Raw genomic sequence first — 22,020 nt, 5'->3', positions numbered from 1 at the left:
TCCCAATGTAAATGCAGTGAGCCGGCTGCATGGTAGGCATTTTCCATATGTCCTCCCTGGTACCCCTACCAATTGATCACCCCAAAGAACATGTCGTGTCTGTAGCAAGCGTGGATTTAGGCGTGACACCCGCTATTGTTGTCCCTCCTGTCCTGACCAACCTGGTCTCTGCTTCGGTGAATGTTTCGAACACTACCACACACTAATGGAGTATTAGCGTAGGGTAGAGCACTGCACAGACTAGGACACATTTTCACAGGGTCTCCAAAGATGCCATCTCATTTTTAGAGACCCAGACCTGGAACTGTTAGTTATGAAAAAAAAAAAAAAAGTTGAAAAAACAAAAAACCCCAAAAAATATAAAAGCCAAAAATAGTTGTCGTTTTATTCTCTATTCTCTCTCTCTATTGTTCTCTCTATTGTTCTGCTCTGTTTTACTGTATTTTTAACTGCAATGTTTTATTGTTACTATGTTTTATCAAGTTTGCTTTTCAGGTATGTAATTATTTTTACATTACTGTTTACGGTGTTTTATTGTTAACCATTATTTTATTTTCAGGTACGCCATTCAGCTGCAGCACCGATTTATCTTGACAGCAACAGCGTTTGCTCTCACGATACATAAATCAGCGACTACAGCACTGTAGAAGGCGATTTCACCACTAGTTAAAAACAAAAAAACAAAGAAGAGCATGTATGCCGAAGCATGGGGGCAGGGGTGGAGGGGCGATTTGCCCCATGCTTAGGAATATATTTTTTACCGTCGGGCTTGTGTCATATGTAAACTGCAATTGCACCATGCATGTGAGGCATCACCGCGAACGTCAGATCAAGGGCAGTAATTTTAGCAGCAGACCTCCTCTGTAAATCTAAAGTGGTAACCTGTAAAAGCTTTTAAACATGTATGTAGTTTGTTGCAGCTGCACGGTTGTGTGCAATTTTAAAGCATGTCGTGTTTGGTATCTATCTACTCGGCATAAGATCATCTTTTATATTTTACCAAACATTTGGGCAATATAGTGTGTTTTAGTGCATTAAAATTCAAAAAAGTGTTTTTTTCAAAAAAAATTGCGTTTCAAAAATCGCTGCGCAAATAATAATAATAATAATGTGTGAAAAAAATGGCAACACCCAAAATTTTAATCTGTAGGGCATTTGCTTTAAAAAAAATATATAATGTTTGGGGTTCAAAGTAATTTTCAAGCAAAAGTAAAGTATTTTTTCATGTAAACAAAAAGTGTCAGAAAGGGCTTTTTCTTCAAGTGGTTAGAAGAGTGGGTGATGCGTGACATAAGCTTCTAATGTTGTGCATAAAATACCAGGACAGGTCAAAACCACCCCAAATGACCCCTTTTTGTAAAGTAGATACCCGAAGCTATTTGCTGATGGGCATGTTGAGTCCATGGAATATTTTATATTTTGCCACGAGTTTCGGAAAAATGACAATACATTATTTTTTTTTTTTTCAGAAAGTTGTCACGAAATGATATATTGCTCAAACATGCCATGGGCATATATGAAATTACACCCCAAAATACATTCTGCTGCTCCTCCTGAGTACGAAGATACCACATGTGTAGGACTTTTTGGGAGCTTAGCCGCATACAGGACCCCGAAAACCAATCACCGCCTTCAGGATTTCTAAGGGTGTAAAATGGTGATTTCACTTCCCACTACCCATCACAGTTACAGAGGCCCTGAAATGTCCAGATAGCACAACCCCCCCCCAAAAAAATGACCCCATTTTGGAAAGCAGACACCCCAAGGTATTTGCTAAGAGGCATTGTGAGTATTTTGCAGCTCTCATTTGTTTTTGAAGATGAAGAAAGAAATAAGGAAATTTTTTTTTTTTTTTTTTAATTTTCAAAACTTTGTGACAAAAAGTGAGATCTGCAAAATACTTAACATGCCTAGCTTGGGGCATCTACTTTCCAAAATGGGGTCATTTGGGGGAGGGCTTATGCTGTCTGGGCATTTCATGGCCTTGGAAACTGATAGGTAGTGAGGAGCGAAATCAAGAATTTAGGCCCTTAGAAAGCCTGAAGACGGTGATTGGTGTTTGAGGTCCTGTACGCTAGACCAGTGTTTCTCAACTCCAGTCCTCAAGGCGCCCCAACAAGTCATGTTTTCAGGCTTTCCATTATTTTGCACAGGTGATTTCATCAGTTTCACTGCCTTGGTAATTACCACAGCTGTTTCATCTGAGGGAAATCCTGAAAACATGACCTGTTGGGGTGCCTTGAGGACTGGAGTTGAGAAACACTGCGCTAGACTGCCAAAAAATCCCACACATGTGGTATCCCCATACTCAGGAGAAGCAGCAGAATGTATTTTGGGTTGTAATTTCACATATGCCCATGGCATGTTTGAGCAATATATCATTTCAGTGACAACTTTGTGTACATTTTTTATTTATTTTTTTTGTCATTTTTCAATCACTTTTGACAAAAAAAAAAAATAAAATTATTCACTGTGCTCAACATTCCTCTCAGCAAATTCGTTGGGGTGTCTACTTTCCAAAATGGGGTAATTTGGGAGGGGTTTTGTACTGCCCTGCCGTTTTAGCACCTCAAGAAATGAGATAGGCAGTCATAAACTAAAAGCTGTGTAAATTCCAGAAAATGTACCCTGGTTTGTAGATGCTATAACTTTTGTGCAAACCCCTAAATAAGCTTACTGAGATTTTTTTTTTTTTTACCCGAGACATGTGGCTGAATACATTTTTTGGCCTAAATGTATGACTAAAATTGAGTTTATTGAATTTTTTTTATAACAAAAAGTAGAAAATATATTTTTTCTTTGAAATTTTCGGTCTTTTTTCATTTATATCGCAAAAATGATGATCAAATACCACCAAAAGAAAGCTCTATGTGGGGGGGGGGGGGAAAGACACAAATTTAGCTTGGGTACAGCATTTCATGACCGCGCAATTACCAGTTAAAGCAGCGCAGTGCCGAATTGTAAAAAGTGCTCTGGTCAGGGAGGGGTTAAAACCTTCCGGGGCTGAAGTGTTTAAACAGAAAATTACCATTTGAGTAGTGAATATATTGGGGCTATTGCTAGGTTTACATGATTGCAATCCAATTTTAAAAACACTTTTAGTGTGACTATGTATGTAGTGCTAGTGCTACTTGGATGCAACTTGGAGGAAACTTTGATAAGCTTGATTATTCAATGCAGCCAAGATTGCACAGGAGTTGCACCCAAGTAGTACAGGAAGAACTTTTCCCCAAAACAGGATATTTAAAACAGCTTACCTGTAAAATCCTTTTCTTTGAGGTACATCAGGGGACACAGAGCCATAGTAATTACTATGTGGGTTATAGGCCACCTTTAGGTGATGGGCACTGGCATGCCCTAAATTAAGAAGTGCACTCCCTATATAACCCCTCCCACTACTGGGAGTATTCAGTTTTGTAGCCAAGCAATACACGTGTATACCAAGAAGGGAGGGACCTCTGTGTCCCCTGATGTACCTCAAAGAAAAGGATTTTACAGGTAAGCTGTTTTAAAAATCCTGTTTTCTTTTCATACATCAGGGGACACAGAGCCATAGTAATTACTATGTGGGATGTCCCATAGCAATGGCAACTGAAGGGAGGGAGACACAATAAAAGGTAGGGCATTAAGACGCCAGAGGACTTATACTGCAGCCTGCAGTACATTATGCCCAAAGGCAATATCCTCATGATTTTACATCGGTTTGATAGAATCTGGTAAATGTATGGACTGAAGACCAAGTTGCAGCCTTGCAGATCTGAGCCATAGAGGCCTGGTGATGCACCGCCCATGAGGCACCGCCCATGAGGCACTAACAGCCCTGTTGGAATGTGTTTTAACATGAAAAGGAGGAACTTTCTTCCTCAGACCATTAGATTGACCAATCACTTGACTAATCCATTTGGAAATGGTAGATTTCGATGCTGCTTGTCCTCCTTTAGGACCTTCTGGCAGCACAAACAAATTATCTGTTTTTGCGAATCTGAGCGGTTACCTATAAATAGGCCTTAACTGCTCTTAATACATCAAGGGAATGTAGTGCCTTCTTTTCCTTAGATCGAGACTCTGGGAAAAAAGGCAGAATAATATCTTGGTTCAAATGAGAACCGGTCATCACTTTCGGTAGAAATTTAAGATGAGGCCGCAATACCACCTCATCCTTATGCATGATTAAAAATATGGCTCTTTACAAGACAGAGCCGCCAATTCCGATATTCTTCTTGCCAGAAGATATGGCAACCAAAAAAGACTATTTTTCTTTAAAAGAACTAAGGGAATTTTCCGTAAAGGTTGAAAAGGCTGATTCTGTAAACCCGACAAGACTAAAATTCAAATCCCAAGCATTTAGAGGTGCCCTGACAGGGGGATTAATTCTTGTTACCCCCTGAATAAAAGTATGCAGAGTGAGTGAGAAGCAAGAGGCCGTTGAAAAAATATTGATAAGGCCCAGACCTGGCCCTTGATCGTACTCAGGGCCAGGCTCATTTCTAATAACATATGCAGGAATTAAAGAATCCTACCTATGACATACTTCCTGGGGTGCCAACCCCTGGATCCATACCAAAAAATATGTGCCTTCCAGATTCTAAAGTAACTGACTCTGGAGGCCGGCTTTCTAGCATTAATCAAAGTAGACACTACTGAAGGAGATAACCCATGATCCTTTAGAATGTGGGTTTCAATATCAAAACAGCTAAATTTAGCGTTTGTAAGGTAGGATGGAATACCGGACCTTGAGCTAGAAGGTCTGGCCATAATGGCAGGGTCCAAGGGACTTCTACTGCCATCTTTATGATCTCTGCGCCACGCTAGGGCCACCAGAATCACCTCCTTTCGTTCCTGCTGGATCCTGCGGCGAAGGCGAACTGGAGGAACACATAGTTCAGTGAAAACTGATCCTATGTGAAGACCAAGGCATCTGTTCCGCACGCTAGCGGATCCTTCGTCCTAAACACAAAGTTGTCGATTTTGTTGTTAATCTGGACGCGAACAGATCTACGTCTGGAATACCCCATTCTTGACATATCGAGAGGAAAATGTCGGGGTGAAGGAACCATTCTCCCGGAAACAATAGTTGGCGACTTAATAGTCCGCCTGCCAATTCTCTATCCCTGGAATGGACATTGCTGATAGAAAAGGTATGTTGCTTTCTGCCCAAGCTAGAACATGATTCACTTCTTTTTGGACTGCACGACTTCTCGTGCCCCCTTGTGAATGATCTAAGCCACAGCTGTGGCATTGTTGGATTGAATCCTGACAGGACAATTCTGTAGCCTGAGCGTCCGGAATTCCAGGGCCAGATGTACTGCCCTAATTTCTAGAACGTTGACGGACAGGGTCCTTTCTGGTCCTTGGACGATTTCCCCTGGACAGAAGCTTCTTCCAGGACTGCTTGCCAACTTTGAAGGCTGGCATCCGGTGTATCAATTTCCAAGATACTGGTAACAAAAGAATTTCCCCTTTTGGAGGTTGCTGATATTAACCACCAAATGAGGCTCAGACACACCTTGGTGGATGAGAGCACTGGAAAAGACCAAAGCCTGAACCTTCTTGTTCCAGACCGACAGAATAGCGTTTTGTAGCAGTCTTGAATTAAACTGTGCATAAGGAACGGCCTTGAAGGAGGCCACCATTTTCCCTGACAATTTCATGCACATCTGAATGGAAGGATTTCTCTTTGCTTTGACAAGTTGAATCAGTTCTTTAATGGAACCGATTCTTGCCTGGGGCAGGAATACCTTCTTTTTATGGTATTTATGACTAGCCCCAAGTACTGTAATCTCCTTGATGGTTTTAAGGAGGATTTTTCTAGGTTGAGTATCCAACCTAGGCATTCCAGGCAGCTTACAGCAGAGATTCTTTGATTTAGGCCAGAGACTGGATTGATCTACTAAAAGCAGATCATCTAAATAGGCTGGGACTTATGTCCTGGGCCGTTAACCTGACTAAGGGAGGTGTCAGGAAATTTTGTGAATACCCGTGGAGCAGTGGCTAGACCAAATGGCAGAGCCGCAAACTGAAAATGCGATATTCTACTTCAAAGCGTAGAAATTTCTGATGAGCGGGAAATGATGAGCGGATTTACTCCATGCGAAAGGACCAGTTATTTAAGTGCCGGTTCAGATCTTTGAGATCTAAAATGGGTCTTACCTCCTAGTTTGGTTTTGGAACCGTAAATCCCTGAACTCTGTTCCTCTAAGGGAACCTCTGATATCACCTCTTGAGATAAAAGATGATCCAGAGCTAAAAAGAGACTTTCTTTCCTCCGGAAAACCTAGAGAAACTGAGGAAGCCCCCCCACTGTCCTGACATTGTTCTTGCCAGATTCGGAAATTGCAGAAGCCTTCCCTCCACCCGAGCGAGCGGAGGCTCTCCTTCATAAGGAGGCCTTAGCATTTTTGCTTTGCAGGCTACCTGCCCCAAGACCTCTTCTGGCCCTGGGACTGCCCCTGAGGTCTACCTCTTGGTCTTAATGGTGGAAGCCGTCAAGACTGTCTAAGCGCAGATGCTCCTGGTACTGGAGAGGAAGCACGCTAAAATAAGAAATGTTTGAACTTCTTTACTGGCAAAAAAGAACTTTTCCCATTAAAAATCCTTTGGATATATTTATCCAGATCGTCTCCAATAACCGTTTACCATGAAAAGGGAAACTAGCTAGGAGTTTTTACATGGTGCTTTCGGCTGACCAATTTTTCAGCCACAGGACTCTGTGTACGTACTAGTCCCAGCATAAGCTGTGAGGCTTAAATGATAGAATTTTTCATCGAATCCACCATAAAACAGTGCATCTGATACGCCAGCCCATTGTTGGGCCTGCTCTTAAGTATCTTTGCAACTGATCCTTTTATGGACTGAGATACCCCAATTGCCGTAAGAATCGGCTGCGCTACTGAACCTGCCAGAGACATGTTGTTCTTTAAACAGGATGTCATATACCAGATAAGACCAGAACTGTGTGGACTGCAACAGAGTGAACCAGACATAAATAGGTGAAAGTAAGTTTATTAAGGTAAATGCATATACATGTGAACACACCACCAATACAGAGTGAACAAACCAAACCAGCATATGTAGCAAAAGGGAGTACCAGAATCGTAGTCAAGCCAGGCCAGAGTCATAAACAGGAGATCAGTAGCTGGGAAGGGAAACAAACAGGACAAGAGAGGATGGATGGATCACAGGAGGGACGGGTCAGGTACAAGGCTCAGGGTCCAGGGTTCAGGTAACAGACAGGAAACGGGATCAACAGGTTCCAGGAACCAGGCTACAGGTTCAGGAATCAGGATCAGAGTAACAAGATGCAGGTCAGGGCTCAAGGACAATACCAGGGCAACATGAGTGTGCACTTGCCGGGTATTTATACTGCAGCTGCTAATTAAGGTCAGGTGACACCTGTCTGCAGAGGGGAACACCTGCTCCATACTGCCAGGATTCCTCCGCTGGTGGATGCCAGTATTGCAGCCCAAAGGTGACAGAATACCAGCAGGAAAAAGCTCTTCTTACAGCTCCAAACTGCCAGGAGACACCTGCTGGTGGACCTCGGTACTGTACGCCAAATGATTGATATTACCAGCGGAGGAGACCTTTTCTGACACAGGAGTTCCAACTTTTTAACTGTTGGGTCCTTTATCATTTGCGCATTGTCTATCGGACAAGTGAGATTTTTATTCACTGAGATGATTGCAGCATTAATTGCTGGAACCTCCCTCTTATAGAATTCTTCCTCCATAGGAGAGGAAAAAAACAGCTTATCCGGATGTTCCCATTTCGAATATATGAGCTTTTTTAGCCATGAATGGCTAGGAAAAGCATCCCCAGATGGGGAAAGTTTTAGTGATCCCAAACCAGAGGTGAGACTCATCACTAGACTGCACTACAGGTAGCAAAAAAAGGTTGAACGAACCAATCTAGTGAGGGAGTGTACCAGCAAACTGTCTTGTGAGATTATTCCCTCCATACTAGGATCCTCAGAAGAGGATATATTAGTATCTTCCAGGTCTTTTGGAAGACCATCCTGATCCCCTGCCTCTTGTACCTCAAAATGAGGGTCCTGAGCACTGGATGGGGATCTGCTATGATTGAATCCACTATGGGAAGTGATCATAGCATCAATCTTCTTTTTCCACTAGAAATGGTAGAAGAAAAAACCTCCTGTGTGATTTATATACAGGGACTGAAGTGTCCAGCGCTGCTGCAACACCAGTCTCCCCTGACGGCTCATTCTGACCGACCGCATCACTCTTAGAGGAGGATGACATTCTTTTGGGCATGGATTTAGGTTGTTTGTAAAATAATCAAACCACTACCACTCATAGCCTAACGCAAAAAGCAGAAGCACTACCAAAAGAATGCATACACTGCTAGGCTATAGTCCAGCAATAAAAATGCTGCTTTTAATGCCCAGCCTGAAGCAATAGTAATAATGTGTCAAAGGAAAAACCTGTGTCACCAACCTGAAGTAATGTCACCTCTTTGCTCTTGTGTCCCTCCACAGCCCGCAGCAACACACAGTGTGCTTTTTTTAAAAAAAACCTTCCTCCACGTGTTCCTGGCGTCGGAGAATGCCGACGCCGTTAGCCCCGCCCCCTGCGCTGTTTACGGCTCCACCCTCCTTTTCAAAAGGACAGGTTTCCCGCGCGAGCGGTGGTCTATAGGTTTCACTGGAATCCTGAGCCAGTCCTGCGGGGGGAAACAGCGTTTTTTTTTTTTTTTTATTTGAATCCGGGCCTTTAATCCCCCCGAGGGGGGAATCCCAGCGCAGGGGCTACCGACAGGAGGACAAGTTACCCCTTCTTACCAAAGGATCTGCTGCTTTGCCGGAGGAGGAGGAAGTGTTCGCTTCTGACACAGTGCTGTTTCCAGCATGAGGCGGTGAGTGCTCAATACAGCCCCCAGTGGTGACACAGACATGACATGACAACATTATACACTTAAAGTAGACTTTTCATAAAAATTTCAAAATCTCTACTTACCTTTTCCCGCCGCAGGGTTATCTGTGGTAAACCATCAGACCCAATCTTCACCCTTCATGGTGGGCTCTGTAAAACCTTCAGGAACAGGGGAACCTCGAGGTATCCCACAATCCTGGACCTGCAACAGCACCCTGCCAGTAAAACTTTATTGGCCTTACCACTAAAAGTACTGAAATCCCAGGGTCCAGCTCTCTAGAAAGAGAAGCATTCGCAAGCAAAAACCTTGTTTCTTCGGATACGAGGCCCGGGTACCATTCAACCTGGCCTAGAAAGCCACTCTGAATGGATCTGTCAGCATGGCTAGCCCCAGCAAGGATTGTTCCAGTGGAGCTCAGCACAGCACAGCACATCTTTACTCGTGACCAACACCTTAGACACTGGCGAAAAAAACTGACTACTCCCAGTAGTGGGAGGGGTTATATAGGGAGTGCACTTCTTAATTTAGGGCGTGCCAGTGTCCATCACCTAAAGGTGGCCTATAACCCACATAGTAATTACTATGGATCTGTGTCCCATGATGTATGAAAAGAAATTACCTGTGCTGCTGAGTCACTGCGATGTGAATGGGCACCATTGAAAACAATGTGATTCGATTTCCTTTGTCATGCAATTCCATGTGACTAAAGTTGCACCTGAATGCAGTAGTGTGAACCTGTCCAGGCCTTATTTTTGTTTGTTTCTTTGGCCTAAAAAAGGCCAAATTTTAAATTTATTTTGCTTCACTTTTTGGAAGCAGAGCTATCACTGTGTGTTAGGAGGGTCAACCTTTTATCTTGGCCAATATCTGTAATCCACCAACATCTCTTTGATTATAGGACAAAAAAAAAAAAACACACAACATACTGATATAGATTTTATATATATATATATATATATATATATATATATATATATAATATATAAATATAAATTACATAAATTACACACACATAATATAAATTACACACACAATTTCAGTGTTTAACCCCCTTGGCACCAGGGTTTGCAATTCAAAAATCCACTTGGATTCTGGCCAAGTACCCCAATTTTATTACTATCTCCCCAATGCCTTTTAAAAATTTTATCCCCAAAAAGTAAGGCCCTTTTGATCCTTGTTATGGGCTATGGTACTTTCCTTGTACCATACAGATATATTGTATGCATGTTCTTGAATACGTTTTTCTCATTTTCTTTTTGTATGCCCGATATACTGAAGCCCACATGGACATTGTATACAATACAACTCCTTGTGTATGACATGTAATACAATCTCTAATAGAATATTCTCTCCCAGTCACTCTGGACTAAAAGAACTTTCTTCCTTTTTACATTATTCCTCACTTTGGTACAGCCATAGCACCTACCCCAGGCATAAAAAAAAAACAAACATGACTGCCCTTTCACATGGTGGGACTATAATGTTCTTCACTATGCAGTTGTGTATTGTAGGTGCTCTTCTATATATGAATTTGGGTTTCTCTGGTAGTATACTCCCAAGGTGTTTGTCTGCCCTCAATATGGGCCTTAGTTATGTTTTCCCACTTTCTTATATTTTCCATTGTAGTCGAAAACTACCACCAATGTGTAACCTTTACTCCCACTTCTCTTCTGTTGGGGACAGGGGAGAAAGAGGGGATGTGCCCCCAAAGATCATGGCTCTGTGAGGTGTGGGAGCTGCCTAGGATTAATCTGTCAGAGGGATGTCTGTATATCTTTCCACTGAGCTCTGAAAAGGATGGGCAGATTTCGGGAGCCAGAGTGCTCTTTCTTGCAAGCTTGCCTGTTAATAGTGCAGAGGAAGAATTTGGATGTTGTCTCTGGCCAGGACTACAGCCATATATAAGTGGCAGGCTGTGAAAGGTGTACACCCTTGCTGGGGTGAGGCCTAAAAGAGTTTTTATTTCTAGACTAAAATAAATATGTAGTATAGCACATGAAGGTGATACCTTCATTCTTGCTTCATGTATGTAGATTCTGACTTACCTGGTTGCATATTGGTTTCAGGTCAATGACAGACTCAGAGACTGAAGCAAAGGATGAGAATCACAACATACCAGATGTTGTACCTTTTTATAAGCAAGTATTTCCTTAAAGGGACAGTTTTAGTAATACTTACTGATGATGCTGCTGTGCACGGGATAAGAGAACCAGCAATGTAAATATGGCAAAAGCAGATCCAGGTGCTGACCAGCCAGCTATTGCAAATCCTGTCCATTCAGCAATTTCACCAAAGAAATTAGCTCCAGAGACATATTCAAACAATCCGCCTATGAAATAAAGGGCAAACATGTTTTAACTTTAAAAGCAAATATTACTCATACTACAACCCCCCCCCCCAACACATATTATAGTAATTAATTTATGCAAGTGTGTTATACATGCTTATAAGAAATACATGGGCAGTGTACAGTAATCCAGTGGCACTGATTAGCTTTCATTATTTTTCTACTGATCTTACAGGTTAATAGGTAAATATTGAATGGCTATGGATTAAAGTACAGATATGCAATGCATGACTTTTATTTCCTGCTTATCAGAATGTGACTTCAAATGACACATGCTGGTTCTGGGTTCAGCAATCAGAAGGTCAACAATGACAGCCAACATTTTTTTTCAAGAGTAGTATTTCTTTAAAGCCATCTCTACTCTGAAGGATGACCAGATATACATTTTTCAGAACACAGCATCACGCTCCTGTAACCCCAGTTCAATCATTCATTTTATTTCTTAGAAGAAGCTGCTTAGAACAGAAAAGAAAATAGGCTCATATTGCCAATCATAGAGGAATCAAACCATCCCTCATTACCGTATATTACTTCCCTATTGAAACGTTATCCATTGTTTGTTAAACATGGAAAATACCTGTTAATACATCGTATATCGTTATAGGCTGCTTTGTTTGCAAAACTCAGCTGCTCGATTGAGATGAAAAGGTAGCACATAACAAGAGATCTTAATATGATGCAGACAGACTAGGTGCAGTTTCTTTGTAAGTCTATAATGAAAGAAAAGGCCATAAGCCAGACATTATGACACATATTACGATTCTGCCTAAAGTTTAAAAAGATTTGTTAAAGAATTGGATGATATAAAAAAAAAAAAAAAAAAAAAAAAAAGAAGTTATACAGTGGGTTTACTTCCCACACAAAAGGCTCAAAATTGTAACAATCGACTGCAGCACATTAGGGAGTGATCACTAGAAAGATTAAGGGTTTGGAACACAAGACTAAGCCTCGGTTCACACTGGGACGACTTGTCAGGCGACCTAGTCGCCTGACAAGTAGTGTCCCGTTCTCTGCAATGGAACCGTTCTAATCGGAGCGACGCAAGTCGCTCCGACTTAGAAAAAGGTTCCTGTACGACTTTGGGGGCGACTTGCATTGACTTCTATACAGAAGTCGTTTTGCAAGGCGCCGCTGAGTTGTGTCCTGGGTCGCTTGAGGCAGTCGCGCTGTAAGTCGTGCTGCCTCAGTGTGAACCGTGCTTAAAGGTTGTAACACACAACCCCCCCCACACTGTACGTGAACAAGCATTTTATTATTTCTAAGTACAGAACCGTGATTTTAATATGATCGTGTTAAAGAGGTTGTAAACCTCCATGGGGAAGTTTTACCTATAGGTAAGCCTTATTCTAGGCTTACCTATAGGTACTGTAAATATCTCCTAAACGTGTGCTGTTCAGGAGAAATTTACTGTTTACTGCACCGATGACGCTCTGAAGGAACGGCCGCCTGTGTCGTTAATTCAGGCATGTCTACCGTGACCAGCAGCTCCTGCGCGCATGTGTGGGAGTGACTTCACGCGGCTCCGGCCAGTCACAGAGCCGGAGTCTGCGGCCAGTCACAGAGCTGGAGTCTGCGGCCCCGGGAAGGAAGACGGGTGAAGATGGATGCCGCCTGCAGCAAGGACGATGCGGCTTCATTTGCAGGTGTCACATAATGTGCTAGTATGCGATGTATACTAGCACATTATGCCTTTAATTTGCAGGGAAGAAGGAAAAAAAAAACCCACAAGGGTTTACTTCCCTCTAACTCTATTCTAATCTATTTTTGCAGATTAGACACACCTTTGCAACAAAACCTTCTTAGCTTTTTGCTTGCAGGTTTCTGTAAAATATGAGCAGAGTTTCTCACGTACAGTTTACTGTATAGTATTTGCATGCCTCTTTACCAGGATGAGTGAACTCCTGTACTCCTGCATTCACCAAGAACACTGGCAAAACTGTCAGCACTGGCTAAGCAGCTTGGAGATTATACATTAGAGAGGCATATATCACAGACTTTATTTACACTTTAAGGAAACCAAGGTGGTGGTTCAAAACTTCCCCTCAGCAGTGAATTCACCCTGGTTCTTCTTAGAAACTTAGGATTAGATCTTCAAGGCTAGGCTTCCTGACTCAAACATTACTGCAGGTCAAGCCAGGGCTGTCAGGTCCTTAGGAAGGTATCTCTGTCTTTAGTGCCAACATTTTTCTGGAATCCTTATTGGGCTAACATTTCCCTGGATTGTGAGATAGGAGTTTTAGCTCTGATGTTTTATTGGCCAATATATCTGCTCTCAAAGTGGTTGAGAGTCTCATTTAAAGAACTTTAGTAATTTTTTCAAGAGGGCAGAGACTGCTCTGCATGGCAGTCATATTTGTGGACCACTGCCACTTGAAACAACCTCTAAATTATTATTTGGGAAGGATATTGTTGACTTTTTGGATCTAAGTGGGGTTATGTAGGACCTTAACTAAGATCTTTGTAGGGGTAAGGAAACTATTTAACATTAATGCTGGTTTCTAGATATTAATTGGGTGGCATTTAGATCCTATTTCAATATAAAGGGTCATTTATTGGGGCTTGCAGGCTAGTTCAGTACAGGGTACGGATTTAGATTACCCTGTTATTTAGAGATAAGGGGGGGGGGAAGCTATATTTAGCAATGAATTGTGAGTGGCATACAAGTCTTTTGCCTCCATCAATTCTGCTGTTAGTAAATACTGAGGCAGTCTGTAGGATAGCAGGAAACAGGGGAAGAAGCATAGCTCACAGAACCATTTTTCGTTTCTTCTTGGCCAGATACGTTACCGCCCGCTGCCCCCCCCCCCAACCTCCACTTCAGACAACAGAGGTAACCATCCCATGTAAACTTAGCTCCTGCCTCTGGTGGCCATTTTCCATTTTGCACTACATGAACCCAGCAGCACAAATGCTTATCCAAATCTAAATATCTATTTCTTCATATTTGTATTCACCATAAAGAAAACATTTCTATAGGGCAGGTTTTTTTGTTAGTTTTTTATTTAAATATACTGTGCCTTTAGGCACTCAATTGTATTTTGTCCAGATAAATAACACAGCAATGAAAAGCAGCATTAAAAATGCCCATGAAATTGTATTTTCACCCGACAACTATAGAAATGTTGTGCATTTAAAACTCTGCCGTTTTTCTTGCTGAATGATTGAATAAATAATGGGCGTTTTTTTTCAACTTTCCTGGTCTCTCCTGTAGCACATAACTAAATCCTATTAACTTCAAACAAAACATACCAACCTTGGGTGGCTACTTACCATGGGGTATTTTGTAGCCCGACTCCCCAGGTTTTCTCAAATTTCGTAGTATGTGGTCAGAATAAATATTGATAGACATTCCACAGAAAAACAGTGCCAAACCTAATATATATAAAAAAAAAAAAAAGTTCATTAGGAAGATGTTTTTCAGTAAAAAAACAAAAAACAAAACCCACACACACACCACACAGCTAAATTCATAATTAGCTTATCAAATACTGCACACAATTGAGGATGACCACTCTCAGTAAGTTAGATCTCCCTAATGGGGTCCTCAGCTTCTTACCCTGGTGACCATTTTTATGCAAATTGGATAATCTACATGGAGAAAATAAATGAACATGCTATGGGCATATGAGGCATTGAAAAATAAATGTGTACTTGTATTTCATATCTTACTGAAAACAAACCTAAATGATTGAAAACATGCACTGAGAATGCACAAAACCTTAAAAAGGATAAATCATATAACGTTCAAGTTTCTGAAGAAATTTGTAGTCTTAATGGGTATTCTTATCCAGTCACATTTTTGGAAATCCAATTTAATTATTCATTCTTCATTTTGTTTAATTTCTTCACCCAAATGAATGAAAATTCACTACTTTTCATGTACCAGTGGGCAATCAAGGTTGAGGCGGTTTCAACTAATTGGTAATCAATTGCAATTGATCTTTTAATGCATTAAATCTATTTCTATCCATAAAATTGATTGAGCTTTGGCGGTCAGTTATGTCAGCTTAGTGTCTTGTCTGGCTGTAAAGACCTTTATTGGTTTCTTGATTGATAACTGACAGTATGGGCTGCTGGAGAAAAGTACAACTGTCAATTAACAAAGCCTTTAAATGTTCTTAAAGTAATCCCGGAAGGTCCTTTGTTTTATGACAGTTTATTCATTTGTTGTTATCAGCACTAAGCCTAAGGCCAGCCACAGACGAAGTGTGGTTGCAGGAAAAAAAAAAAATTGCGCGTTGATGGTGGAACCCCCTCCTGCGGAGCCATTGTGTTCTCCCGATGGGGGTAGCTGTCCCTGCCGGGAGAACACAGTGATTTATTGCTAGTGGCAATAACAGCCGCTAACAATAATTGCATGTAAAATCCCTCAGACTGGTTGTACCCAAGTTGATTGCTCCAGTGATCAACTTGGGTACATTCAGCCTGCCCATACATGGTTCTAATCTCGACCAGTTCCTGCTGAACCAGCCGAGATTCAAACCGTTTTACTCTGACTTGACAAGAATAAAAATAAATAACTAAAAATCAAGTAATAGTGTAATAGGCTGCACTATTATTCAAAAAAAAAAAAAAAAAATCAATAGTGGTTATCTAAATTATTACAATATGCCCACAGGTGACTGGTTCTCTTTAACCACTTCCCTACCAGGCCAATTCTGACATTTCTCTCCTACATGTAAAAATCATAATTTTTTTGCTAGAAAACTACATAGAACCCCCAAACATTATATATGTTTTTTTAGCAAAGACCCTAGAGAATACAATGGCGGTTGTTGCAACTTTTAATCTCACACAGTATTTGTGCAGGAATTTTTCTAACGCGTTTTTTTGAGGAAAAAAAACAGTTTTGTGTTTTAAAAAAAAAAAACAGTAAAGTTAGCCCAATGTTTTTACATATTGTGAAAGATAAAGTTAAGCCGAGTAAATAGATACCTAACATGTCATGCTTCAAAATTGCACACGCTCGTGGAATGGCGCCATTGTTCGGTACTTAAAAATTCCCATAGGCGACGCTTGAAATTTTTTTACTGGTTACATGTTTTGAGTTACAGAGGAGGTCTAGGGACAAAATTATTGCTCTCGCTCCAACATTCACGGCGATACATCACATGTATGGTTTGAACACCGTTTTCATATGTGGGTGGGACTTACGTATGCGTTCGCTTCGCTTCCGCGAGCACACGGGGACAGTGGCGCTTTAAAAAAAATTTTTTTTTTTTTTTATTTTGACACTTTTTTGAAAAAAAAAAAAAAATTGATCACTTTTATTCCTATTACAAGGAATGTAAACATCCCTTGTAATAGGAATATGACATGACAGGTCCTCTTAATAGTGAGATATGGGGTCAATAAGACCCTATATCTCACCACTAGGCTGGGAAGCCTGAAATAAAAAAAAATAATAAAAAAATAAATAAAATGATCACCGCTTTCCAGCCGAAGCGGCGCCAGTTTTTTTTAATGGAGAGGCCGGGCGTGACGTCATAACATTGCGCCCGGCCTCTGATGATCATAGAGACTCCGGCGACCATCTGGTCCGCCGGAAATCTCTATGGTCTACATCCGGCGCTGGCAGATCTGCTCTCCGCCTCACCGATCGTAACGGTGAGTCGGAACAAGCACCGGAGGGCGGCGGGAGAGGGGGAACGTCCCCTCCCATAGGAACGATCAAGGGGCAGAACGGCCGCTATGATCGTTCCTGTGGTGTAGAGATTCGCCGGCTGAAACTGGCAATATCTGAATGATGTCTGTAACTACAGGCATCATTCAGATATACCCGCTCAAAGCCCAGGACGTCATATGACGTGGGCGGGCGGGAAGTGGTTAAAGTACAACTCAAGCCAAAACTATCCTAGTTTTGTATAGACTTTGGAAGAGTAAATACTTCTGTCAAGTTTTTAAATGATGTCTATGGCCCTGTTGGAGAGATTTCACCTAATTTTCTGTCTCGTTGACAGTAGGACAAGAAATGTGGTGAACAGCCATCATTGAAAGACACAGGCAAAAATAATGACCTGACAGAAGGTTGAAACTCACATTTTACAATAAAATAAACATGTATTATATTGTAGCTTAACAATTCTTAAATGTGATGGCTACATTCATTTACTTTTTTAGGCTTTCCTTCTAATTTCATCTGGTGATCCAGCCAGCAAGTCTGTTTTTTAACAGAACAAGTTTTTTTTTTGCAGGTACAGGGATGAGACAAACTATTCACCGTATATACTCGAGTATAAGCCGAGTTTTTCGGCACTTTTTTTTGTGCTGAAAATGCCCCCCTCAGCTTATACTCGAGTCAAGTACTTTTCGGCAGCAGAGAATTACATTTTCCGAACCGACTTTGGGGCCCCGTATCTCGGGGCCACTTGGTGCTAGGAACCCCAAATATGGTGTGCAAACCCAGTGGAACTAGCACTACAACATATCCAGCTGGGGTTCCTAGCACCAAGTGACCCCCAAAGTCGGTTCGGAAAATGTCATTCTCTGCTGCAGAAAAGTGCTTGACATTTTGGATATGTTGTAGTGCTAGTTCCACTGGGTTTGCACACCAAATGTGGGGTTCCTAGCACCAAGTTGCCCCTAGATACGGGGCCCCAAAGTCAATCAACTGTGTCATTCTGCAGCAATGTCATTTCGGGACCCTTTGGGTCTGGGTCCAGAGACCCCAAATTTTGGCTGCAGCTAGGGGGCATCTAGGAAACCTTAAAACGGAGGTTCACACAAAAATTGAACCTCTGCTTTTTGGAATCCTCCCCCCCTCCGGTGTCACATTTGGCACCTTTCAGGGGGAGGGGGGTGCAGATACCTGTCTAATACAGGTATTTGCACCCACTTCTGGGCGTAGACTCCCACGGGAGTCTACGCCACTTTCCGTCCCCCCGCGCTGTCTGCTGGGACTCACAGAGACAGCATGGACCATTCTGATGCTGCAGCGCCACTCGCGCATGCGCAGTAGGGAACCGCGGCTTCATTTCCCAATTCCCTTACAGAAGATGGTGGCGGCAGCACCCGAGAGCCGAGCGACGGTTCGGCCTCGGGTGCCGACATCGCTGGACCCTGAGACAGGTAAGTGTCCTTATTTTAAAAGTCAGCAGCTGCAGTATTTGTAGCTGCTGACATTTAATTTTTTTTTTCGCGGGACTCCCTCTTTAACTACCGAGTTTGAAGTTTGGGGGACCTATGGCTGCAAATGGGCACAGTGAGGCATGCAAATGGGCACAGTGAGGCTGCAAATGGGCATTGTTGACCCTCTTTTCCACTTACAGTAGCTGCGCATTTCTCACCCTAGACTTATACTCGAGTCAATAAGTTTTTACAGTTTTTTTTGTGGTAAAATTAGGTGCCTCGGATTATATTCGGGTCGGCTTATACTCAAGTATATACGGTACTGGTTTGTCTCATTTGTTGGTTTCTTAGTCAAACAGGAAAAGCTTTACCTGCAATAAATCGTGGGTCATGTGTCCAACCAGAGGGGAATGTAGAATGCTTGCACAAGTAACTGCTTTGTAAGTATCCATTATAACAACAGAAAATGAATGCAAGAGCAAAGGGAGCGAGCGGTGTAGGCTTTCCTCCACGAATCAAAACCGGAAAAATGAGGGTCCTGTGGAAACATGATCAGATATGTAAATCCTTCAACATCTGCTGTACTCTAAAGATTCCAATCCTTCAGCTTAAAGTTTATTTTTGTAAATAGCAGGGTGGATTTAATTTAAATCAAGACGATTTAAAATCATGATTTGAGTAAACTAATTAAAAAGGCTTGATTTAAACCATAATTTTTAAAGAGCAACTGTCATCTCTGTCCCCCAGTGGCTCCTCCTCTGACCCGCTGTTAACTCACCAACAGTCCCATTCACTTTAATGGAACAGTTGGTGATGCGGCAGTGACACAACAAGGTGAGGGACTTGGCGGCAGCAGATGAGTGGATGCCTGCTAACAGGCGCTACCATCATGGATCTGAAACGACAGGTGCTCTTTAAATGCAAGGACTCATCCTTGCTGGTAGTAAGAATTTTTAATATTTGCAAACAAAATTAAGGCTTCCTATTTAAAATAGTAAGCGATCAGGTTAGTAAAACAGCGATAGAACCTATTCAATCATAAAGTTTGTAGTGTACATACAGTGGGGACGGAAAGTATTCAAACCCCCTTAAATTTTTCACTCTTTGTTATATTGCAGCGATTTGCTAAAATCATTTAACTTCTTTTTTTTTTCCTCATTAATGTACACACAGCACCCCATATTGACAGAAAAACACAGAATTGTTGACTTTTTTTGCAGATTTATTAAAAAAGGAAAACTGAAATATCACATGGCCCTAAGTATTCAGACCCTTTGCTCAGTATTTAGTAGAAGCACCCTTTTGATCTAATACAGCCATGAGTCTTTTTGGGAAAGATGCAACAAGTTTTTCACACCTGGATTTCGGGATCCTCTGCCATTCCTCCCTTGCAGATCCTCTCCAGTTCTGTCAGGTTGGATGGTAAACGTCAGGGCTTTGTCTGGGCCATTCAAGAACAGTCACGGAGTTGTGAAGCCACTCCTTCGTTATTTTAGCTGTGTGCTTACGGTCACTGTCCTGTTGGAAGGTAAACCTTCGGCCCGTCTGAGGTCCTGAGCACTCTGGAGAAGGTTTTCATCCAGGATATCCCTGTACTTGGCCGCATTCATCTTTCCCTTGATTGCAACCAGTCGTCCTGTCCCTGCAGCTGAAAAACACCCCCACAGCATGATGCTGCCACCACCATGCTTCACTGTTGGGACTGTATTGGACAGGTGATGAGTAGGGGTGAGCCGAACACCCCCCCGGTTCGGTTCGCACCAGAACCTGCGAACGGACCGAAAATTCGCACGAACGTTAGAACCCCATTGACGTCTATGGGACTCGAACGTTCAAAATCAAAAGTGCTAATTTTAAAGGCTAATTTGCTTGGTATTGTCCTAAAAAGGGTTTGGGGACCCGGGTCCTGCCCCAGGGCACATGTATCAATGCAAAAAAAACTTTTAAAAACGTCAGTTTTTTCGGGAGCAGTGATTTTAATGATGCTTAAAGTAAAAAAAAAAAAAGTGAAATATTCATTTAAATATCGTACCTGGGGGGTGTCTATAGTATGCCTGTAAAGTGGCGCGTGTTTCCCGTGCTTAGAACAGTCCCTGCACAAAAATGTCATTTTTAAAACAAAAAAAGTAATTTAAAACTGCTTGCGGCTTTAATGTAATGTCGGGTCCTGGCAATATGGATGAAAATCAGTGAGACGAATGGCATGGGTACCCCCCAGTCCATTACCAGGCCCTTTGGGTCTTGTATGGATATTAAGGGGGACCCCGCACCCAAATTAAAAAGGAAACAGCAGTATACAGGCTCTGTACTCTGAACAGCAGTATACAGGCGGTGCAAACAAGACAGGGACTGTAGGTTTGTTGTTAAGAAGAATCTGTTTGTAATTTTGAACTGGTACATTTTTAAAGTGTTTAGCTCCAGACAAAAAATCTATTTTAAGCTTTTTGGAAAACATAGGGAAGGGTTAGCACCCCTGTGACATTTGTTTTGCTGTCTGTGCTCCTCTTCAGAAGATTTCACCTCACTTTTTGTCCCAATGACAAATGTTTTTTGAAAATGTGGGGTTTTTGTGAAACAAGGATTGGTGATAAAGCATCACTGGAAAGGAGAAATGTTTTTCCCATATTAACTCTTACGGGAGAGAATTTCCCTTCCTAGGGGTAGATTTCATCTCACTTCCTGTTGTCTCCTTCCGTTTGCAAGTAGGAGTCGTTTGTAAGTTGGATGTTTGAAAGTAGGGGCCTGCCCTATATACTCAGCAGAAATTTGGGCCTTAGGTGTTGTTGTGGCCACAACACTGTAAGCCCTCACAGGGCCCTGCTGTGAAATATTAGATCAAGAATTGTAATTACATGCCCCTGTTGAACAGGGGCAGAAAAATTGGGCCTTAGGCACTGGTGCTGGTGCCACAACACTGCAACCCCTCACAGATACTCTAGTTGAAACGCAGGAACGAGCTCTGCTGCAAAGTATTGCCTCAAAAATTGTAATTACACGCCCCCTGTTAAACAGGGGCTGAAAAATTGGGCCTTATGCCGCGTACACACGGTCGGACTTTTCGTCTACAAAAGTCCGACAGCCTGTCCGACAGACTTCCGGCGGACTTTCGGCGGACTTGCAGCAGACTTTCTAACGAATGGACTTGCCTACACACGACCACACAAAAGTCCGACGGATTCGTACGTGATGACGTACACCGGACTAAAATAAGGAAGTTCATAGCCAGTAGCCAATAGCTGCCCTAGCATGGGTTTTTGTCCGTCGGACTAGCACACAGACGAGCGGATTTCGGGGTCCGTCGTAGTTACGACGTAAAGATTTGAAGCATGTTTCAAATCTAAAGTCCGTCGGATTTGAGGCTGAAAAAGTCTGCTGAAAGTCCGGAGAAGCCCACACACGATCGGATTACCAGCCAGCTTTAGTCCGTCGGCGTCCGTTGGACATTTGTAGACGAAAAGTCCGACCGTGTGTACGCGGCATTAGGCACTGGTGGCGGCGCCCAGAACCAAAAATGTTCTTACAAGCTATTAGCGTGATCATTGAGGAGGAAGAGGATAATTACTCAGGATAGGCAGTCTTTGAAGGGATCTGAGATTTCAAAAAAAATTATTCAGTTACATCAGCATCAGGTGCTTGGTAGCTAGTGGTGATCCAAGACTGATTCATTTTTATGAAGGTCAGTCGATCGACCGAGTCGGTGGACAGACGCACCCTGT

The 22,020-nt window shown here is 42.2% G+C and overlaps 1 protein-coding gene across 1 annotated transcript in view; it reads right to left on the bottom strand.

Annotated features, from left to right (window-relative positions):
• The window catches only part of SRD5A1 (steroid 5 alpha-reductase 1), a 78,233-nt gene that overhangs the window by 16,459 nt on the left and 39,754 nt on the right, over positions 1 to 22,020 (bottom strand). Inside the window, exons 2-4 of the mRNA XM_073630840.1 lie at positions 18,676 to 18,842; positions 14,507 to 14,608; positions 11,068 to 11,218 (exon numbers count right to left, since the gene is read on the bottom strand). Of these exons, the coding sequence (XP_073486941.1) occupies positions 11,068 to 11,218; positions 14,507 to 14,608; positions 18,676 to 18,842 (420 nt within the window). The remainder of the gene's footprint in view (positions 1 to 11,067; positions 11,219 to 14,506; positions 14,609 to 18,675; positions 18,843 to 22,020) is intronic.

The sequence above is a fragment of the Aquarana catesbeiana genome, linkage group LG05, assembly GCF_042186555.1.
Source record: "Aquarana catesbeiana isolate 2022-GZ linkage group LG05, ASM4218655v1, whole genome shotgun sequence".
Taxonomy (NCBI): domain Eukaryota; kingdom Metazoa; phylum Chordata; class Amphibia; order Anura; family Ranidae; genus Aquarana; species Aquarana catesbeiana.
This window is presented reverse-complemented; position numbering and strand designations above follow the sequence as displayed.